The sequence below is a fragment of the Oryza glaberrima genome, chromosome 4, assembly GCF_000147395.1.
Source record: "Oryza glaberrima chromosome 4, OglaRS2, whole genome shotgun sequence".
NCBI lineage: Eukaryota > Viridiplantae > Streptophyta > Magnoliopsida > Poales > Poaceae > Oryza > Oryza glaberrima.
In genome coordinates, this window is record NC_068329.1 from 11,451,512 (window position 1) to 11,473,196 (window position 21,685).

Here is a 21,685-nt window from a genome sequence, read left to right on the forward strand (position 1 = left end):
CTTATTCTTATACAAAATTTGAAATTTTGAACTTAATTTTTGTGATTACACACAGATGCATACACGCATACACCACTACACACGAAACACAGCACTTGCACCTCGCGAATGCGCCTCCTAACATATGTTCTAAGAGACTGAAACTAGGGGATTTTTGTTTTAGATTTTTAGCATTTGTTTTTGAGTTGCTAAGAACATGTATCTAAAAATTGTACCTATATATTTTTTTTATAATAAGTGGTTCAGATAGCATATGTATAAAAAAAAAGATGGGGCCGCTCATTTCATTCAAACAGATCAAAACAATCTACGAAAGTCACCTATTTTTTGTCCTGGGCTGATATGCTAGATCATACTATGGAGTTTGAGCCCAAAGAGAGTAGTCAGTGAATGTTGGCCCATCCGGAAGGGCCCAAATTGCCGCCCATGAGAACACCTTGGGCAATAAATGGGAGCCCACGTGTACACATGGCTAGATTTTTCTTCTTCTCAAACGCGAACCATTTCTCTTATTTATTAGAAAAAAGAGAAGGATATGACATGTGTCCTTAAGCATTAACAAATTAGTGCATTTTAGCAAAGACGTATTTTTAAGTTATGATTACGACAAAACCACAAAGTAGTGTGCCCTGTAGAAATTTGGCTTAAATAATCAAGGGCTAGTTTGGTTTATGGTCTAAATTGGTCTTGCCAATATTTGAGAATTTCAATAGAACTTAGTGTCTATTTGATTCAAAGCCAAATTTTAGCACACCTAAAGAAACAGGCCATTTTAATAGTGAAATTAGGTTGTTTTGGTTTCAATGTTCAATCCAAACACAACTTTACTTGCCAAGATTAACCATATCAAAACTTATCAAAATTTAACATTGACAAAAATTGATAAAATCTATTTAGGTCACAAAGCAAACCAGCCCCAACTTTTGATAAATGGTAATATGGTGTTTTCTTTTTAAAAAAATATTTACCGTGGTAAAAAGCACATTAGAAAATGGCTATTTGTTATTGTAACAAAGAATACACTCAGACCGCCATAGGAACTGACGATTTTTAATGAAACTTTACAGAAACTGAACTTATTTCTAAGAAAATCCTTGAACTAATTTATATAAAAATACTGTAAATTCCTACTATTCAAAGGAGCTGTTGCGTTCAGGCTCATCCACGCATTACCACGAAGGCCTTAACAGAGTACATACATATGGTCCATGGCTAAAATTGATGGATTATCTAATTTCTGTGATAGCTATTTGAAGATATAAACAAATGAATTAACTATTATAAAGTTTAAAAAGTTTCTTTGGAAAAGTATTTCAAGAAAATTTTATATACGAAAGCAATGCATGAAATGCACCGTCTTCAAAATCCAGAATCGAAAAACAGGGCCTGAAATAAGATGATTAACCAACAAGCCTGAAAAGCTGAAACTCAGCTTCAAAACCTGAGTAGTGCCTACATTTTTTCAGGCAACGTCACCCTGACGATATAGAATTATAAATTATTGGTATCGGTATAGTTCATGTATATACTTCTGTCACAGATATTCTCTATACAAAATGTGATGTAACTAGCTCCTGAAACTGAAAGTGCATTGTAACCTACAATATGATCTATCTACATGCTCGAAACAGAGGCAAAGCATCTACTGCTACAGTGTATATCTCAGTATCTCACATGTATACAAGAGGCACTTACTAAATTTGCTACGCTATCTGCCAGTAAATTGATGGCAATCTCAATCTTCCAGGTTTTCAGTCAGGTGCTTACTCAGCCTTCGCCATTTCCAACATGTAGTTCATCAGCAGAAAAAAAATATGTTCCTTGTAACCATTGGTCAGCTAGTCAATCTTCTTGATGAAAACCTCCAGATTCAGCTTTTAGCTAGCTGCATCCTCTTGTCTGACTGATCTCAGAAATGAAGCGCCTAAGCTGCTCTCCAGCATGCGCTGGTCGAAGAACATTAACGTCACCCCATTTTGAGCACGAGTCCACATCCATCCCCCGTCTTCTGCTGAAGCTTGCACAGACAGCCGAAGAACGGTTTAGTATCTCCTTGTCAATCTTCTTCAGGACCGGAGAATCATCCACGAACCGCCTTGCGAAGGCTGCACTACTGTTTACCATGTCATCAAAATGTGATTCATCAAGTACAAGTGGCTCAAGCCCTGGAGGTTCATCCCACACAAAGTATCGTAGGTCCCCGTTGACAGTTGTGTTTCTGAACTTGGAAGAATTGCAGATAACAGTCTGGAAGTAAGATTCCATGGAGTAAGCTGTGTTGGCGAAGTACATCAGTAGTTTGCGGGGAAGGTTGTCCCAACCATGAACGCAGTGTTCGGTGAAGTTCCTGCTTAGAATTACCCACGGAGAACCTACATAACAGAAATAAACCAGAAATATCATATGCGAGCCTGAGTAGAAAATCGTGAGGCAGGGATAATAGTTAGGAACTACTAAATTCATTGCCATTCTTTTCTCATAATTTAACAGATATATTAATTTGTACGCTTACTGTCATGCCATGTCAATCACCTAGTAAAGGCTCGATTCCTTGCTAGATTTTGACGAAGTATCTAGGATTAATTAATTGAAATAGTCATGTATGAAACAATTTCTAAGCTAATCTACCATGATCCAAATGGAAAAGGATGGAAAGGAACCCTGAAGGGAATTACTTGTTCCCTGATACCATGAGCAATTGGCACATGAACAGAACAGCTACAACTACCAGCTTCTATCATCATATTGAGTTATTGACAAAATTTACCATCATCATTGTATGTCCTCCTTTCATGTTTTAGAACAGATTGTGTTCTCAACAGAAATTTGTAGTTTACTAATATAAAAAACAACTTCATATTTCATATTCTGAATCTCTTACTCCAGTGAGAGAGGACATCAACTTTGATTGCTTCCATCATAAAGAAAAATTGAATTGACTAGATGATAATTTCGTCCCTAAGAAAAATTTGAAAATAGCACATGGCCACCTAGCTGTTGGATTATTGGCAAGTGGGATTCAATTGAAGCTAATAGATCACTAAAAATTCTACAATCGGGATCTTTTGAGTATTCGAGAGACAGTTCCAGCACGCACCTGTGAATATCTTGAATGCATCAGGCATCTGTCTTGGTTCTGTTGCAGGAAGGATCTCACTGTTTCTGTCCATATATAAACTTGGGTCAACAATCAGCTTTTCAAATCTTTCATGCCTGTGAGGAAGAATAGAAAACTATATAAGTCAAACCTCTAAGAAACAAAACATATGACTATGGAATAACTGTATAACCTTGACGTAATTGCCTGAGTTCAATAAAGCTTCCATTATCTTAAAAAAATAGACTATCGATTAAGGAAAATTCTAGAATATGCTACTAAAAGAACTCACTCTTTCCATCCAAGATCACTTGTGTGATCAATAAAGTTGAGGTCCCTTGCTACAGAAGAAAATGCATAAAGCAAATCTGCATGAGAAAAAAACGCGCTTCACATGAAGAAAGAAGAGTGAAGTAGATGGTCAATAAATTGAAGAGAAAGTTTGTCCAGCACACAGAGTTTTTATTTTTAAAAAGAATGGCATGGGCTTTTCTATGAACGGTAGTAGTGGAACTGTGGAAGTACAAGAATTCCCCGAGAAAGCAAATAAAGAAGATTAAGAAAAGTAAAGAAATATGCACCCTGTAGGGCTATCACTAATTACAAGAACTAGAGAGCTCATCCATAGTTGACTACCATCAAACTGATAGGCTGAAATCCAAGACATGAGGATGCAGTTGTAATTTTAGGTTTTAATCGGAGACAAATATGTAAATCCTCTTCCAACTGAGGGCATAAATCAATTAATTCACTCTTTTTTAACAATTACAACTGGAGCCACTTGTAACAGTACAAGGAAATAGTTGGGGCTATTGGCAATCAACTTCCAACCAAAGAAACATGTGAGCAATAAATGACCGCAGTGTTTAGCCTTCAAACCAAAAGGCCATGTTCTGACAACCTGACCAACTGCAATCGCTCTAGTCATGTGCACAATTGCCTATCTGTCATATTAATTAGAGGGCCTGTGTTTTATTTGAGCAAGATCTCAATTATAGCTTGTACCAATCATCAGAACCACAGAAGATCTTGTCAATATTTTTCTCTCCTTCTTAATGCAATGATAAGCTGTTCATATTCGAGAAAATAAAATAACAACAGAAGATAAGGCCAGCCCATTGGTTAAATGGAAGTTTTTCTAAACTGATTAACGAAGTGCCATGTTCATCAGCCTGTAAAACATTACTGGACAAACTCACCATTTTCAGCACAGCACCTGAGGACAGTACAACTGTACAAGAGTCGAAACAACCAAGGAGGGTGCACGACAAGGGTACAATTAGTACTAGTACATGACGGTGTTCAAGGTTTCAGAATTAAAAACGTATGATCTCACGACCACCATTAGCTTGACATCCCAACAAACAACTACCAACAAAAGTCTTTATATCATTATCAAGATGGGGGGTGAGGCATCAGCTAGTCAGCTTCCCACATCGAATTGATCAGGCAGCAAGTAATTAATAATCTGTTTAACGACATTCTCTATGATAAGGACACTGTTCTATCTATCAATTCGTGAATTGCAAGGGTAGATATCCGTGACCGTGAGCATATATGAGCCTTGATAGGTAAGCAAGGAATCACATCCCAATCAGGACGATTAGCGCATCGCTTTTCTTGCAACCTATTACTATACCATCAGGGGATAATCAGCTAGAGTTTTCATGATGCGATTCCCAAATTTCGTTATCAGCAACCGATTAGATACCATCCCTTTACCAATCACGAACACCAAGAATAATCTGAAAGAATCTAACTGAGGCAGAGTATGCACTCCAAGAACTCTTGATGAAATCTAATTGAGACAGAGTATGCACTCCAAGAACTCTTGATGAAATCTAACATGGCAAGAAATTAAAGTAACTGAGAAAAAGTAGTACTAATTGATTTTGGAATAGTTATTACCATCCTGCGTGACGAGCGGGTAATCGGAGGAGCTGAGCGTGACGAACCAGTCCCAGTCGGCGGCGACCCTGAGCAGCACGGCGGCGCCGTGGAGCGCGGCGGCGAGCGCGGACGGCCCCGCGCGGTCCACGGCGTAGCCCTCGCCGACGACGTCGACGTTGGCGCGCTCCCGCCACGCCCTCACCCCGCGCACGGCGGCCGCGAGCCCGGCGCGCTCCTCGGCCCCCGCGGCGGCGTCGAGGTGGAGCAGGTAGCGGTTCCGCGGGTGGTACACCGCCCTCAGCAGCCGCACCACCCTCGCCGCCTCCCCGCCCGTCCCGGATATCAGGTACGCGAACGACGGCGGCGGCGGCGCGGTGGACGACGCGCGGCGCGCGGACGAGGAGGCCGAGTAGGCGCCGAAGCCGAAGCCGAAGCCCGGCCAGGTCCCGCAGATGAGGAGCAGCGCCGCGGACGTCGCCAGCGCCGCCGCCGCCGCGGCCAGGCGCGGCGGCGAGCGCGCCGGAGTCCGCATCGCGACTCAAAGAGCGCGCGCGCGCCCGGCGTGGGCGTGCGCGTGACGACGCGGGCGAGCGGTGAGCGGTGACGGGTGGTGGGGGCGTTGGCGCGCGCGCGCGTGGCGAGGAGCCGAGGAATTTCGCGGTTTTGGAAGGCGGAGGTGGGGGAGGGGAGGGGGGGAGTTAGCCCGGTGGCATTTACTACCGTTCTTACTGTTCAATTTTTTTTATTAATACTTTTTTCATCCACTTTTGATAGTAATATTTTCAAATCTAAAAATTTTATTTTGGATAGGCATATTTCAATCCAACAACCTATTCTCTTAATGACTTTCTTGGATTTAATACGTGACTCTCCATTCTTCTACACAAGATTGGCTACATAAACATTGAGAAATACAAATATTAATGAATCGCTTGTTTACGAGAATGACTACTAGCATATTTAAATAGATAACAAGTAAAATTACTTATCCTTAGTTTATATGTCAATATAAAATATGACTATAAAAATAGGTGAAGAGGATAGTTTCATTGTTATCGGATGATTAAGTATAAAAGATATTTTATACATGACTTATTATTTTTAAATTAACATTTTTATATATTTTTTTAAATAAAACAAACAGTTAAACGTTAGAAAAAAAAATGATGAGTGCGCTGAAAACGGGACCGAGGGAGTACCAGCTGTGGTGACCGGTGGGGGCCTGGGATGTACGTGGCGTTCGCGGGGGCGGGCGTGGCACGGAGAATTTGGCCGTTTTGGTTGAAAAATCCGGCGAAATTTTGCGGCTGAAGTGCCGTGTGGCGTGGGGGTTGGGGAGGCTCGCACTGTCGCACACACTCGGACGCGGTGTTGGGTTGAGTCGCCGGGAGACGACGTGGTGGTGAGTGGTGAGGGCACGACGACTGAGTAAGACACGTTTTAGTTCCCAATTTTTTTTAACAAAAACATCGCACCAAATCTTTGGTACATATATGGAGTATTAAATGTAGATTAAAAAAATTAGTTGTATAGTTAGAGGGGAAATCACGAGGTGAATCTTTTAGTCTAATTAGTCCATGATTAACCCTAAGTGCTACAGTAACTCACATGTGCTAATGACAAATTAGTTAGGCTTAAAAGATTCGTCTCGTGGTTTCCAGACGAGTTATAGAATTAGTTTTTTATTCGTGTCTGAAAACCCTTTTCAATATCTGGTCAAACATCTTATGTGATATTTAAAGATTTTCTTTTCAGAAACTAAAATCGTGTGGGCGCGTGGATGCTAGCTAGTCAAGGCGCGTCGCACTCTCGCTGGTGGCCGTGGCAGTCACGCAGTGCTTGGAACTTGGAAGTACACACACCGTGCTCGCTTGCTTGCTGCGTCGGATCTGGTTCGTGCTTCGTCGGGTTTTGTGTTTTGTTCTGTTGCGTGCTTACATGATGTCGTGTTTGTCCGGGGTTTGAAATACCGGACAACTTTGCTGTTTGCTTGTATTTGTACTATCCTGTGTTTTCTACTACTACCTGATACTGTAGTTTCGAGGGGGGAGGGAAATAAAAACGGAGCTCCCAAAGTCAGACTTCTCTTTTCTAAAAGTTGTGGGCTGAAGCTTTCTTTTAAGAAAAACTGTAACATTTCACAAAAAAAGAGACAAACTGTAACAGAAGAACCAGAGTGAAAGTGATGATATATCTATTTTGTATGGTAAAAGCATCTTGCTATATTTATCGGAGCTTACGGTTAGTTCGTCTGCAAAATGACTGGTTTTCGTTACTTTGAAAACCGGTGCCAGAAAACGTACAGGCAAATAATTGGGTTGAATAGTCTGTCTTTGTGTTCAACTTTTCATCGGCAAGCAAGTGTTTAGTTTTTGTTCAATGTACGCTGAAAGTTCACATTTTACATGTCGTTTTCTATTTAATGTATTCACAAGTTTTGTATTTTTCCGGTTTCTCGTCATTCGACCATATATATGATGGATGGGTATTGCATTGCGCTTAATTTCGATGTTCCGCCTTTAATGGAAGTCTTGTTGCTCTCCCCGTGTGATTGGATTGGAGTTCCTTCACGTTTTCCTTTTCTTTTAGAAATGTTCATGAGTTCTTTCATATATTGATCAAATTAAATAACTGGTTTTTTTATGAAGCACTTCAAAATATGTTAGTTTTCTGACTGCGATTTATGATGTAACCGTCATTACGACATGTGCAATGCTTATCAATAATAAGGCACCATGCATGTGTACTTGTCAATATCATCTAATCATTTTGCTGATGCAGATAATAGCAAACAAAATGATAAAAAAAAGGAGTTACCTTCTCACAAATATATCGCTTGGACACAAGGTGTGAGCAAGCAAAAGGTTGAAACTAGAGCGCTTATGATATTGTACGTGATATTAATTTTAGGGACGCTACTATGCGTCGGACGGCTGATAAAAACACCAAAAAATGGTCGCCCCTCCCCGTGTCGCGTCTCCATCGCCACGCGTGCCATGCTAAAAATTTTAGCCAAAATTTCAGACTATTCTGTGTATGAATCTCTATCCATGAATTAAAATAGGGTACACAAAACGATAAATTAATATACATATACAAACATAAATAAAGTAGATACTTTTCTGAAAAGGCACTTAATTCTTACAAAAAAGAGAGAAGTAGCAAAGGAAAAAGATGATCCTAGCTGGGTTTCAGCTATAGATGGCCAAAAGGCCCGCCCGGCACGGCCCGGCCTAGGCACGGCCCACCAACCATCGGGTCGGCACGGCCCGGCACGACCCGATCGGCACTTTGTGCAGGGCCGTACCGGCCCATGGGCTACGCCTCCTGCCCAGGCACGGCCCACCAGCCGTCGGGCCATGCCAGGCTGGCCCGAAGGCGCAGGTGGCCCATCGTGCCTTTTTTTAAATAAGTCTATTTTCCGTCCCTCCTCTTTGGGTTGTAACATATATATATATATATATATATATATATATATATATATATATATATATATATATATATATATATATATAGCGAAAATAAGTCTATTTTCCGTCCCTCCACTTTGGGTTCTAACATATATACAGTGAAAATAAGTCTATTTTCCATCCCTCCTCTTTGGCCTGACATATATATATAGCTATAATAAGTCTATTTTACATCCCTATTCTTTCGACCATGGCATATAATATGTCTATTTTTACTCCCTAGTGTTTATGTGTCGGGCCTAGCCTGCGGCCCGTCGTGCCGTGCCGGGCCGGCCCAACGTGTCGATGGAGAGGCCCAGGCACGGCTCGGGCTGGCACGGGCCCGACCCTTGACAGGCCATGCCGTGCTTGGGCCGGGCCAAAACGCCGTGCTGTGGGCCGGGCCGTCGGGCCTCGGGCCTTTTGGCCATCTATAGTTTCAACTCCACAACACACACAAAAACTCAACTGGGTATAAATCTTGGTCCTCTAACACCATCTTCGACTCAGAACCACTACACTTCTGAAAAGGACGAATAATAGCAAAACTGGGTACAACCACCATACTCAGCAAGCCACACCAACGATGCAATCGTGTAAGGGGGATACAAGGGAGGTTTGTGGCTATTTACATAAAGGCGGTTGTAAACAATTTATAGTTGAAAGCAGTAAAATAGTTAATTAATTAAGACAACATTAAATATTCACTGAACAACGCTACAGCACGTTGAACAAGCCCAACCATTCACCTGAACTACACCATTTCATTAAGTCAAGTTAATTAATGGAGTGGGACTAATCACGGTGAAGCTGATCGATCGTCCATAACCATGGGCACAACTATTCGAATAGTTTTACTCTCGCCAAAGGTGCACAACTGTACCCACAAGCCACAATTCACCGTCATGTCACCGTGTCCACGTAGACATATCACCATGCGAGTGATTGTGACAAGACTCTTTGCATAACTCCCCCTGAACAAGCGCACCCCCCCATCTCGTGTCTAGGTGAATCCGGAAGCCGCATATACCATCGCAGGGCCCATCCAAACTCCATCATGCTCACACTTGCCTCATTACATCAAAAAGGGAAGAGTTACACTACAAGTACAGCAGTTGTCCATTTTTGCTTGTGGTGAGCACTATAAGTCATCCAGGGTTTCCCGTGAACTGGTCCTTAATTGCCATGGCTGCGACTAGTAAAACCATACACCCACAACCCCCCATTAACCATATTTTAGTTGGATAATTATGACCAATAAAACATGGCCAAGTGTCTCGAGCTCGTAGCTCATCAATATACTCAATGTATATAATGCGATTATCCCATATTTTGTGCTAGTGGTAATTAAGAATGCAAAGCATATCATAATTCTAGCAAGATTAACATAAGTGACACAAGCTAGTCAAATTATTGCCCAAGTTCAAGAAAGGATGGACCACAAATAAACAAGGCGAAAGCAAGCCGATATATAGTCCCATAATCCCATGTAATTAGACAAAGATGCAATTTATTTGCAAATGATAGAACATTTGATAAATTAGGTTTAACATGCTCAACGGGAATGAGTGACTTGCCTTGCTTCTTTAAACGATCTTCTGAACTATTTTCCTCGCGAACGTGATCTTCCGAAACGACGAGATGCACACATTGGCATGCAAAACGAGAAAAAACTCTAATAAAAACCAAATAAACAATAGATGAAAAGTAAACAAACATGTAGAGCTCAATTTTAGATGAATTTTGCAAGTTGAATGGCCCAATATGGTGTTTGTATGAATTAGTTATGAATTTTAGATGTTTTGAGCCATTTAAGTGGATTTCTGGAATTAAATTGAACAAGGAAGGTAGCCTACGCATTCACGCGGGCATGAATCGTAGGCCGCGTTTGAGAAACTTATAAAGGTGGAATATTAATCAAAACTTATAGAAGATCATTTAGCTTGTTTGGATTATTTGAGCATATTTAGAAAAAAAAATTTCTCTAATTAAAGGCACTCGATTTTTGATGTAGTGGCTCAGACTATTTATATTTCAGTTAGTTACTCTGCTTATGTAGTGTGTGTTTAGCTATACATGTTTTCAAACATATCATGGTGCGACCTGTATTGTTGAATTATTTCTTTTTCTTTTGGCAAAATGAATATGTATTTTTTATTTCTATTTTGATACTATATATTTAATTTAGCTATGCATGTTTGTAGAATGTAGAATGATTCATAGTGATATAATATTTATTGTCAGATTATAAGGTATTTAGATGGCGTGCAAAGTGCACAGGTGGACTGTGCCCAAATGCTATAATTATATAGCAAAATATAGGCATATGTATATTATATTGTTAATTTAGTAATAATGAGAGAACAGTTAGACAGAAAATTATTAGAGCTAGTTGTTTTAGTGAAAATCAAAGATAGTTGTTTCTTTTTTATCTAATTTATTATAGCATCACGCGGAGTTATAGGAGCTATCACATGGTGTTTAGGAGTGTTTATAGGAAATTTGATGGACTTTTTACTATATAATAGATAGATTGGATATCATCAATATAATTTAGCGACACATGTTTGTAGGATTATTTAAAGTAACATAATGTCAGGGTTATGGATAGCACATACCTAATAGTAGTTAACTAAATCTCGGCAAGACCCACCACATACCATGTCTTATACGGAAACAACCTTCGGATATAGGAAGAGTTTCGCATAAGGAAGGATGAATAGAGTTCTACATGGAAACGACAAGGACTACTCGAATTGTATCCATATTGGTCTCCCTAGTTCTACTTGGACAAGGGGACACCCATGGGTATAAATACAAGACCACCTAGGAGGAGAGGGGAGAGGGAACAATAGATCAAGACACAAGATCAACATACAAGCCAACATACGCCAAGACAAGCCGCCGGATATCAACATTAGAGATAGGCCTAGTAGTTCCCATATGGTACCTACGACTACCGTCAGGAGGGATCTAGTGCTGTCTCTGATCTCGCCGGGCACGGATTCGAGGAGGAAGACTACTCTGTTGTCGACTACGGGATGGTTTTATGGCTGCCAAGTCGACAACAGATAGATAGGCTACCCCAAATATTGTACTGGTGTGATTATGGTGAATAAGAGCAATGACCGGCTTCGGCCAACAGGAGTAGGGTTATTACCTGACAATTCAGGGGCCCGAACCTGTATAAAAATCCTCGTCTCCATCTCTTTTATTAAAATCTCGCATATATCGTAGTACCAACGATCCCCATACTATGCAAATACCGTAGTCGTGACATCAAACGTCGACACATAATATATATTGTTAACTTTTTTATAGTTAAAAATATTTCCTTGTTATATTTGGTTGCCATATAAAGCATATGGCGTATAGAACAGCATAGATATTAAATTATTTATTTAATTAACAATAAAAAAAAGATGTGTGGCTTAAATTGGAGATTAGGAAAATAAAAAAGAGATGAGGGGATAAGGAGTTTAGTAATAAATGCGATTGCACGTATGCCTTGTTGTTGGTCCCTACTAAACTACACATATTCAGCTTTAGTGTAGGAGTCAAAAAGGCATAATCTTGGTGAGAAACAATATTCATACACATTGAGTGATTGAGAGAATCATTTGAGGAACTTGGTTTATTTGCAAAATCATTTGAAAACTTCCGGAATAAGAGTTTGGCAAAGGATGATATAATGATACTCTATGATCTGTTCTGTCTCCCAACCGCCCAAGGCGAAGAGAAGCATGTGTTCCATCATGGGATTGGGCGTATAGGTAAGCCATCGTGCCTACTTCTTAATACGAGAGAGAGTACTCAAACTTTGCACTTGTACATTCTAGATATATAACATAGTAGCAACTCCTGATCAACAACCAAGTTTATTTTTTTTTGTGAGTCCTTTACTCGAGACGAGCAAAGGTTCAAGCTTGGGGGGTTTGTTGACGGTTGTTATAGACCAATGTCGACCGTCAATATAACTAAAATAAAGGAGAACTAGCTATGCTTGCAATGCATATTTGTTTTAGAATAATCTATTTCCTCTTGTACTTGGATTCTATTTGTTGTAAAGAAAGATACGTAATGGAGAATCGACAGTACAACACTCGAACAATCAGTCAGACGCTGTCGAGAATCAGACTTGTGGATAAATGGGCCAGGAACTCAGAAATGACAAGATCAAATGGGCCCATAATTCACTATTCTGGATTGAGGAGTCAGCCTGCCGAAAATGGGCTAGGTTGGCCCAGCCCATGGTTCGGCCGAACCCCCCTCTGTGCCGTTTGATCCAGGGCTTCGGATGGACGGTGGAGATTCACTCCTAATAGCGGTTGGAGGGTATTACCGACCTTTCCAACCATCATTCATCAGCTATAAAAGGCCTTCACCTCCTCCACTCCTTCACACACTTGAGCAAGCTCAAGGTCTATCTCTCTATACTTTAGTTTAGTATTCTAGTGCTAAGTGGAGTATAATAGAATAGCTCTTGGAGTCCTCGGAGTCTTCGAAGGAATTTAGGTATGGCTCTAGTAGCTTTTCTTATTTCTTTTGTAAGACTTTCGGAAGTAACGAAATCTTATTCTTAATATACTCTCGGTACTTTAGTTCATATGAGTATCGGCTTTACTTTATATTTGTATCGGTACAGTCGTGTAGTTAGCCTACGAGAGAGGTGCAGTGGTGTGGGTTTAGTGTCCGATTATTCGGTTGCTCTATGTCATCTCGAGGGATGTAGAGTAGTATTTAATAATGTAGACGTGGTGTCTAGATTATTAAGTATGATTATCTGGGCATATATGCTACATGAGTCAAGGTGGGCCGCTGATGGTGACAGCTCAGTACGGGTATTCCTCCATGATAGTATATATTCCTAAGAAACTTTCCTGGGGAGGGTACTCCTCCGTATTTAGCCCCGGTTGGATGGCCATAACAGGTTGTCATAAGGAACTCGGCAACCCGGGGTGGTCTCTCGAAACACCAGGAGGGCACTGTTAGGGGGTATTGGCTACATGGTTGTATACTAGCATATGTAAACTAAGATTGAGTGTATAGTAGAATATAGGAATTGATTGCTTTTCTATTTTTTCTTCCACATACCTTAGGATTGATTAATGAGAGATATGAGTTCCTTGTTTCGTGTCACTCTACTCTTATAAATATATTAACCCATGTTTAAGACTCTGATCATACAAGTGGCATATATACATTATTAGCATAGTTCTCTCTTACAATCTTCCTTCGCAATTAAATAAATATGATACCTTGGAATACTCCGGGGTAAAATGCTACAATGGACCATTTCTTGCGCCATTGCTAGGAATTTATATGTCTAGTAATGTTGTTAAGAAATGCCAACAGTAGGAGAGACACATGGTGGCTTAGGAGCGTTTGTAGGAAGTTTCATGGACTTTTAGTATATAATAAATTATTACGCAATTAATATTTAATTTCTCAAAGAAAAATTCAAGTGCTGACGTCAACAAGGGGTGCAGGCATGGACCGCGTCAACCAAGGGCAGGTCCCACACGTCAGTGGCACCAAGGGGAGCTGGTCCACTGTGGACGGAGTTCACGATGGCAACCGGCCACACGGGCACGCACCTGACGGCCCAGATCGGCCGAGGCCGATCAGATGGCCGAGAATGGCTAGGCAGCGTGGCTAGGCAGGTGTCGACTATGGTATTTGCATGGTATGGAGATCGCCGGTACCAGGGTATACGCGAGATTGAGGTAAAAGAGATGGAGACAAGGATTTTATATAGATCCGGGCCCCTTATCTGACAGGTAATAGCCCTACTCCTGTTGGCCGAAGCCGGTGTTGCTCTTTATTCATCTAGATCACAAAGTACAATATTTGGGATAACCTATACAACTGTTGTTGACTTGGCGGCATAGATAACCGGTATGAAGTCGACGACAGGGTAGTCTTCCTCCTCGAGTACGAACTCATCGAGATCAGAGATGGCGCTAGATCCCTCTTGTCGGCCTCCGCAGGCATCATATTAGGTCTGTCTAGGCTTATCTCTGATGTCGATATTTGGCGGCGTGTGTTGGTGTCTATTCTGACTTGTGTTGGGTTGTATGTTGTGTGTCTATCTATTGTGTGTCCCCTCTCCTCCCCTCCTAGGGGGCTTGTATTTATACCCATAGATGTCCCCTTATCCAAGTAGGACTATAGGGAGTTAAGTATGGATACGATCCAAGTAGTCTTTGTCGTTTCCATATAGAACTCTACTTGTCCTTCCTTATCTGGAACTCCTTCTATATACAAGATATGATTCCGTATAAGACTTTATGTTGGGTCCCGCCAAGCTTAGTCGTTACTATTGAGTATGTGGTATCCAAAACCATAACAACAGACGTGCACTCAAGGCAGCCGGGCCCAGGAGGCCACAGGCGACGAGCGGCGGTGGTGCGGAAGAGGGCATCTGGGACAGAAGGAGGATGGGACCCTCACCGTGCCCGCAAGGCAGCGAGAGAGCGGCTGGCGGCGAGGATTGGCGGCGGCACCTCTCAAAGCTTGACGAAGACAATAGCCTCCGACAAGCTTCGGTAAACGAGACAAGGAGACCGAGGCTCTCCGACCTGGGGATAGAGGAAGAGCATTTAGGGGAGCTCAGGGCATCTCAAAGTGGAGGGGAAAGGTGGCCGGAGACCGCCATGGATGTAAGAATGGTGTTTCTTATCTAATTTGCACCATTGGTTCGGATTTTTTTTAATCTTCTAAAATTTTAACCGAAATACAAAATTTTCTACATAGTAAATTTTAATTTACTTTTAGTGACTCGATTGAAAAGAAAAATTAACAAATCCAAGTGTATCAATAAAATTAGTACTTTAAATTTGACTCAAAACTTGATTATTAGTTTTCTCAAACGCCTGCATATGATTAGCATATCTATATTACTTAGATGTTGATAGGGGTGGTGGTGGATCCCTCACACCACTTACCCCATTATAATTTTTGCATATTACCCTTTAAACCTTTAAACTTTTTATAGTAAAAACAGTGAAATGTAAATGGATTGCCTCATCTAAAATCAAATAAGGTGAATGTTCTTTTGTAAGTAATATATTTCAAGATAAATATATTTTATTTGTTTTAGACAATATTATAATAAATATTTTTTATCTGTGGCAAAGCACGGGACATTTAGCTATTACCGAAATTTTGACAAAATGACTCTTTTAGAAAACTTATTTTAGGAATAAACTGTTTCAAAAACTTATTTTAAAAATAAACCTGGCTCAACGCTACGAAGGTTGACACTGAAGTATAACACTTTAGCGCGCCATGAATATATTGTCGTTCACATTTCATTCGATATGCTCAGCGGTACTGTACTTGGCACTGAGCTATGAACGTATAAATTGAACTTTAGGACCACATTTCTCGTATCTGCTCGGCTAGAGCAGTGGCAAGAGGCAAGCCCCTCCACCAAGCGGGTCACCGTTTAAATCCTAGGTCTGCATCTTCTTTTCTATTATATTACAAAATGTTAAGTGTGACTAAATTTATTACATATATTATTGGTGAAAATATTTTTATATTAATAAATTTTATATGAAATAATATCGACTACATAACTATATTATTATTTTTTAACTCCTAAAATATGTGCAGTTTGTGATTAAAATTTTAATATTCTTTATTACCCCATGCAATGCACGGGTTAACGTCTGTTGATATCAAAAATTGACAGCCGATGGTTTTTATTCGGTTATTTTATTTGGATGAAGTCTTGCCGAATGTTTTTATTCTTCTACTTAATTGAATTCGGTTGTTCAATGGTTAACCAGGTTATTATCAGAGAATATATGGGCAAGTGCTCCTGAATGTGATGCATGCATATAAGGTTTCTTACTTTGCCTCCTGGCTCCTGTCGTAGCAGCAGTACATGCAGAGATTGGTTTCTTCAGGATTTTCTATGGAAGATAAAACTTGAGAACAAAATTGATATGCTGTGATGCTGGATAGAAGATCACATGATCAAGTTGGCAGCATAGAAGTGACGTGCAGAGGCAAGGAAGTTGGAGGCGCTGTGCATATGCAACGTTTCATTTTCGTTGTTTTGGTTACTGATGTGTGATCTCTAATCTAATTAGTGTGGGACCAAGACAAAGACCAGGGACCCTATATAAGGGTTGAGGCCGATTGGAAAGGAAAACACAGAATTAATCAACACCTAATTTTTATCGTATTTCCTTTTATGCTGTTTTCCTTCTCTTCGTTTTGCTGCTTCCGATCTACTGCAGTCAGCTGTCATCGTCATCGTCATCCCTCCGGCCGGCTGGTGGTGACGCTGCGTGCCTGAATCGGAGCAGCTGCTCCTGCGTGTGCATCTACACAGCGGCGTTGCCGCAAAAGTTAGGGTGTGTTTAGTTTACGTTAAAATTAAAAGTTTAATTGAAATTAGAACGACGTAACGGAAAAGTTAAAAGTTTATGTCTGTAGGAAAGTTTTGATGTGATGGAAAAGTTAGAAGTTTGAAGAAAAAGTTGGGAACTAAACCAGGCCTTAGACGTAGCAGCAGATGAATTTTTGTGTTGCTTTCTCAGGATAAATTTTGGTGGTGCAACATCTAATTCATAAAATAGTTATCTATAAACATATACTATGATTCCACCTATTATACATATATTGTGTCCTGGAGTCGTGCTGCAGCTGGCTACAAATTTATAGCCCACTATACTTCTCTCTACTCTTTTATTTTCGCGATATGTGTTTATAGATAGAGCGCAAACTGGAGCTAGGTAGTATGTACTGTATACCGTTGTCTAGTTTTCTCTTATAAATAGCTTATAGTCCGCTATTGTACCTGTTTGCCACTAGCAGCGAGGCAGGTACCCGCCGCCGGAGTGGGCGAGGCGGCGAGCCACCAGTCCACCTCCACCTCCACCATTCGGACCGATCTCGCCGCCTGCTGGACGCGACGGCGGCGGCGCCCGCGCGATGTCTCCCACTCCGCGTCCTCGCTTCCTGGCCGCGTCCGTTTCCTTTCGTCTCTGGTTTTGCAGCCGCCGGCCTGGGCAGCCTCCGCCACCCATGATGGGCTCGCCTGGAAGGTGTTCGACGAAATGCGCGCGAGTCACCACGGGCTGTTGCCTGTTTGGCGTTCTGGGATGGGAAGCCAGGCGCTTCGTTTACTATCTGGTTTGCCTAAGCTCTGGCAGCGAGGAAAGCCGTGGGCATTCCCATGTCGAATTCGCAGGCTAGCTGTATACTAATGCTCCGTGCTAGCGTCGTCCTCACCGTGCCGGGTTGTGGTGCCGTTGAGCCAACTGATGGTGAGGCAGAAATTGGAATTCTTTGCGGCTTCGTGAACGAACTATTATCGGGATGTTCTCTGTCAACAATTTTTGATGTTTTCAGGAGCAGTGGCCAGTGGCGTAAACCTGATCCTTTGGGTCATGGGAGCTGATCAAAATGTAGATCCGTTGAACAATATTTTCGACCAATCTCTAAACATGTAAGTTTACATTTTCCCATCAAATTTGTAAGTTCGTATATGTGCATATTCCTAAATTTGTATGTCCGTATATGCGCATATTCCTAGATTATGCTCTTAGCTTTTCATGAAGATTTTGTATCTTGATGAAGTTGCAGTGCGCAGAAAAACAAAAATTGAAAATAATTTATGCAAAACACAAATTATTTGCTGTGGCCAGTAATCTGGATTGAGGTGGAAGACGCCAGACCAGACATCATGGTTGTAGGCTTCTTACCAAGTCATTAGGACACTTGAAATTTAGTGGGCGGACCCAGTCAACACAGGGTAGGCTTCTTCCTTTTTTGTTATTTTAAGGAAAATAGCATTGCTGCTGTTTTTTTCCAAGACTCCTGCTATTGTTGTCTAAGAGAAGGATGGCAGAGCTGTCAGAGGAAAAATATGAGGTTTGAAAGATATATAATTTAAGGTGAATTTTACCTCAAAGTGAATTTTAGCAAATTAAACCCAACAATGTTTTCACTATATGTAGTAGTGATTGCTAATGGTTTTTCAGCAGCATATTGAAATCATCACCAAAAATCCAACATATTTATTGGTAGGAGCCAGGGGGTGTACCCAAGCTCCTCAGTTAATAGTGGTGCTCGACAGGATGGTGAGATCTGTAGCATCACCTCCCTTGAGCCGTGATGAACAGAGAATGAGATGGAGGGTATGCGAGATTAACTTCTTGCTTATTGATTCCAACATCTCCCTTAATACAGAAGAGAGGCCCAACACTTAACAAACTCTTAACAAGAATGTCTAATCCTTAACAAACTCTCCTAATCCCGTTGAATGAAAAACTAATCCTGGGCTAACCAAAACGGAAGACATGGGGTCAGTTGGATAGCGCACGTAGGACCGTCTCCACATAATTTTAAATCATTTATTGTCCAAAATGTATATTCTTTTGGTGCTCTCTTAAACACACTTCTCCAAGAATAAATAGGATAGAATGCAAAAAAAGTTATAAAAGGCAAAGTACATGAATCAGATTTTCTTCTGCTCAATAGTCAGTAATCATCCATTTCATCCAGCGGTGGAGCCAGAAAGATTTTTAAGCCCTGGCAAATTTCAATATAACTAGCATTTGCTATAGAAATTTCATAATCAATTTACTCATCAATATTAAAATTTAATGGAGTTTTCGCCAGTGAGCCCGGGCGGCTACCCAGGCTAGGCTGGTGGTGGCTCCGCCACTGATTTCATCTTGGACTAGATAATATTGATGCCCGAGGTGGGGCTGAATATGTGGATGGAATGCCTTGAACAGATATTACTGAATTTGCATTGAAAAAGCTGTAATCTAGGCAATTTTCCACCCTCATTGCACCCTCCAATACCTTGACAACCATTGACATAGAAGGCCTCCGGTCACTATCATTTTGCAAGCACCACATTGCAAGCTTCATCATTTGAATCACTTCCTCCTGGTGTGAGACCATGTCATTACTGTGCTTGTCAATCATATCAATCAACTGATTGTTCTGAGCCTTTTCTCGTAATAAATTGATCAGCTGAACAGCTTCCTCTGGCTGAGAGATATCAATATTTTTTCTTCCACTAATTATTTCCATAAGAACAACGCCAAAACTGTAGACATCAACTTTTTCAGTGATTTGCGATGTTAACCATTCAGGTGCCAGATATCCAGGTGTGCCTCTCATCACAGTCATCACCTTGCTTTGATCTCTATCTATTAGCTTAGAAAGTCCAAAATCTGCCAATTTCGCATTGAAGTTATCATCTAATAGAATATTCTGTGGTTTGATATCCAAATGAGCAATTTTTCGCCTGCATTCCTCATGAAGATAACATAAACCCTTGGCAATATCGAGAATTATCCTACACCTCGTGCTCCAATCAAGAGGCGCATTGTTATGGTGATAATATATCCACCTATCAAGTGATCCTCTTGACATATATTCATATACTAGAAGCCTATTTGACTTCTCTACACAAACTCCGATCAGTCTGACAAGATTGATGTGCTCAATGCTGCCAATAGTCTCGACCTCTGCCAAGAATTCTTTCTTTCCTTGTCTAGCACTTTCCAGCCGTTTAACTGCAACTTTCTCTTCGCTAATTTTCCCTTCATAGACCGATCCAAACCCACCTTCACCTAGCTTTTTACTGAAGTCTTCAGTGCTTTTTCTCAGTTTTTGAAATGAGAATCTCATTGGCATTCCAGGCATTATATCAAAATCTAATTCTTCATCTCTTTCTCGATACTTCCTCCTCTTTTGGACATAAATAGCAACAACAACAACCAAAATAAGAGCACCAATTGCTGCGAGTATGGAACCTAAAATTGTCTTTGTTTTGTAACTTTTGTTTTGTGTAGGGGCAGAAGAAGAGGGAGTAAGTTGCACTTTGAGGTAAGCAGTAGAGTTGTAAGTAGCAGTTTGAGGTTGTATTGTTTTCAAGGAGAATACCTCTGTCAATGAATGGCATGTTCCATGTGAATCATTGTGGAAATACATGAACATTACAGCCCTGCAGGAGCAATTCTTCAAGCATGCTTGCTTGCAATCATCTTTGTTTGTTGGATTTGCAATGGGTTGGCTAACATCAAAGTAAGAAACGTCACTAAGAGTCAAGAGATGATGGTTTTGCATTTCTTGACAAGATATTGGAGTCACTGGTACACATCCAAGATTCAGCTTCCACTCATCAACTGGCTGGAAGTAGCTTGAGCTAGAATTACTCTCAGGGGGACAGATACATTGCCCGCCTGTGCATATTCCGTACTCCCCGCACACTTTTGGGAAATCACAATCATCAAGGGATAGCTTGGTTACATCAGACACGACGGTCCACTTCTCTTCACTAGACCACTCGTACAACCTCAAGTGCCCGTCAGGCTCTAACCTTATGTACTGGATGGACTTAGCTTCTGGCAATGCGATACGGCCATCTGGATTTCCTGGTTGTGTGGACTGCACAAAGATGCTGAGGCAGCCATTTGTGAAGGTAACCGTTGTTGGAACTCTCTTGCTCTTGTTTGTGCTCACTACATAGTTATAGTAGAGTTGTGGTGGTGTGGATTCAACATAGCCATATACACCATCTTGGAGAATAGTTATATATATCTTACTCTCAGTCCAATTTGTGGGGGAGGTATTTGCTTTGAGGATCATGCCCTGCAGCAGTGACTGCCCTGGGACCAATGCGTCTGTTGGATGATCAAATGACTGCCACACTGTTCCATTCCTCTGATCAAACAGCACCAGGTTGCCATTCTCAGTGATCTCCATGCCTTGCACGGATCGGCCTGAAGTGCCGCTCGACCAGACGAGTCTGCCATTGGCTTTTTCACGGAGGACGAGGTCACCATCTCCAGTCAGCTCAAGGGTAGCATCCTCTCCTAGGGGGCTTCCCCTGTTGGCACACCAGATAACCTCGTTTACCGCTACAGGGAACAAAGCACCGCTGCTGGTGAAGACAATGAAGACAGCGAAGATGAATTCTCGGCAGGGTGGGGTGCAGAAGAACCCTGCGGCAAAGGAGGGGCCATAAAAGGTTTGTGGTGACAAGAGGAGTATGCTGCGTACCATAGACCCGTCGTCATATGTGATGCTGTCAGGGAGCCTGTTTCTATTGTTGACCCACAGTGTCGAGAGGTTGGCCATGGGATAGTCGGAGCGCTGCCTGGGGAGCGTCCCTGCTGCAACTGCAAGAACCATGACCACCAGCACCGTGAAGCCGGTAAAGAGATTGGCAGGATGCATATGGTTCTTAGATGGAAAAGAGAGGAGAGAA

General features: G+C 41.4%; 2 protein-coding genes across 2 annotated transcripts; both read right to left on the reverse strand.

Moving 5' to 3' along the window:
- Positions 1–1,442: 1,442 nt before the first annotated feature.
- Positions 1,443–5,647, reverse strand: LOC127769442 (beta-glucuronosyltransferase GlcAT14A-like). The gene is made up of 4 exons (XM_052295027.1): positions 5,006–5,647; positions 3,390–3,465; positions 3,098–3,213; positions 1,443–2,372 (listed from the first exon to the last, which is right to left on the reverse strand). Exons 1-4 carry the CDS (start codon positions 5,517–5,519, stop codon positions 1,882–1,884), a joined length of 1,197 nt encoding a protein of 398 aa, XP_052150987.1. The 5' UTR covers positions 5,520–5,647; the 3' UTR covers positions 1,443–1,881.
- A 13,197-nt stretch (positions 5,648–18,844) lies between these two features.
- Positions 18,845–21,685, reverse strand: LOC127770193 (G-type lectin S-receptor-like serine/threonine-protein kinase SD2-5). Its single transcript, XM_052295858.1, has one exon. The coding sequence runs from the start codon at positions 21,652–21,654 to the stop codon at positions 19,129–19,131; it is 2,526 nt and encodes an 841-aa protein (XP_052151818.1). The 5' UTR covers positions 21,655–21,685; the 3' UTR covers positions 18,845–19,128.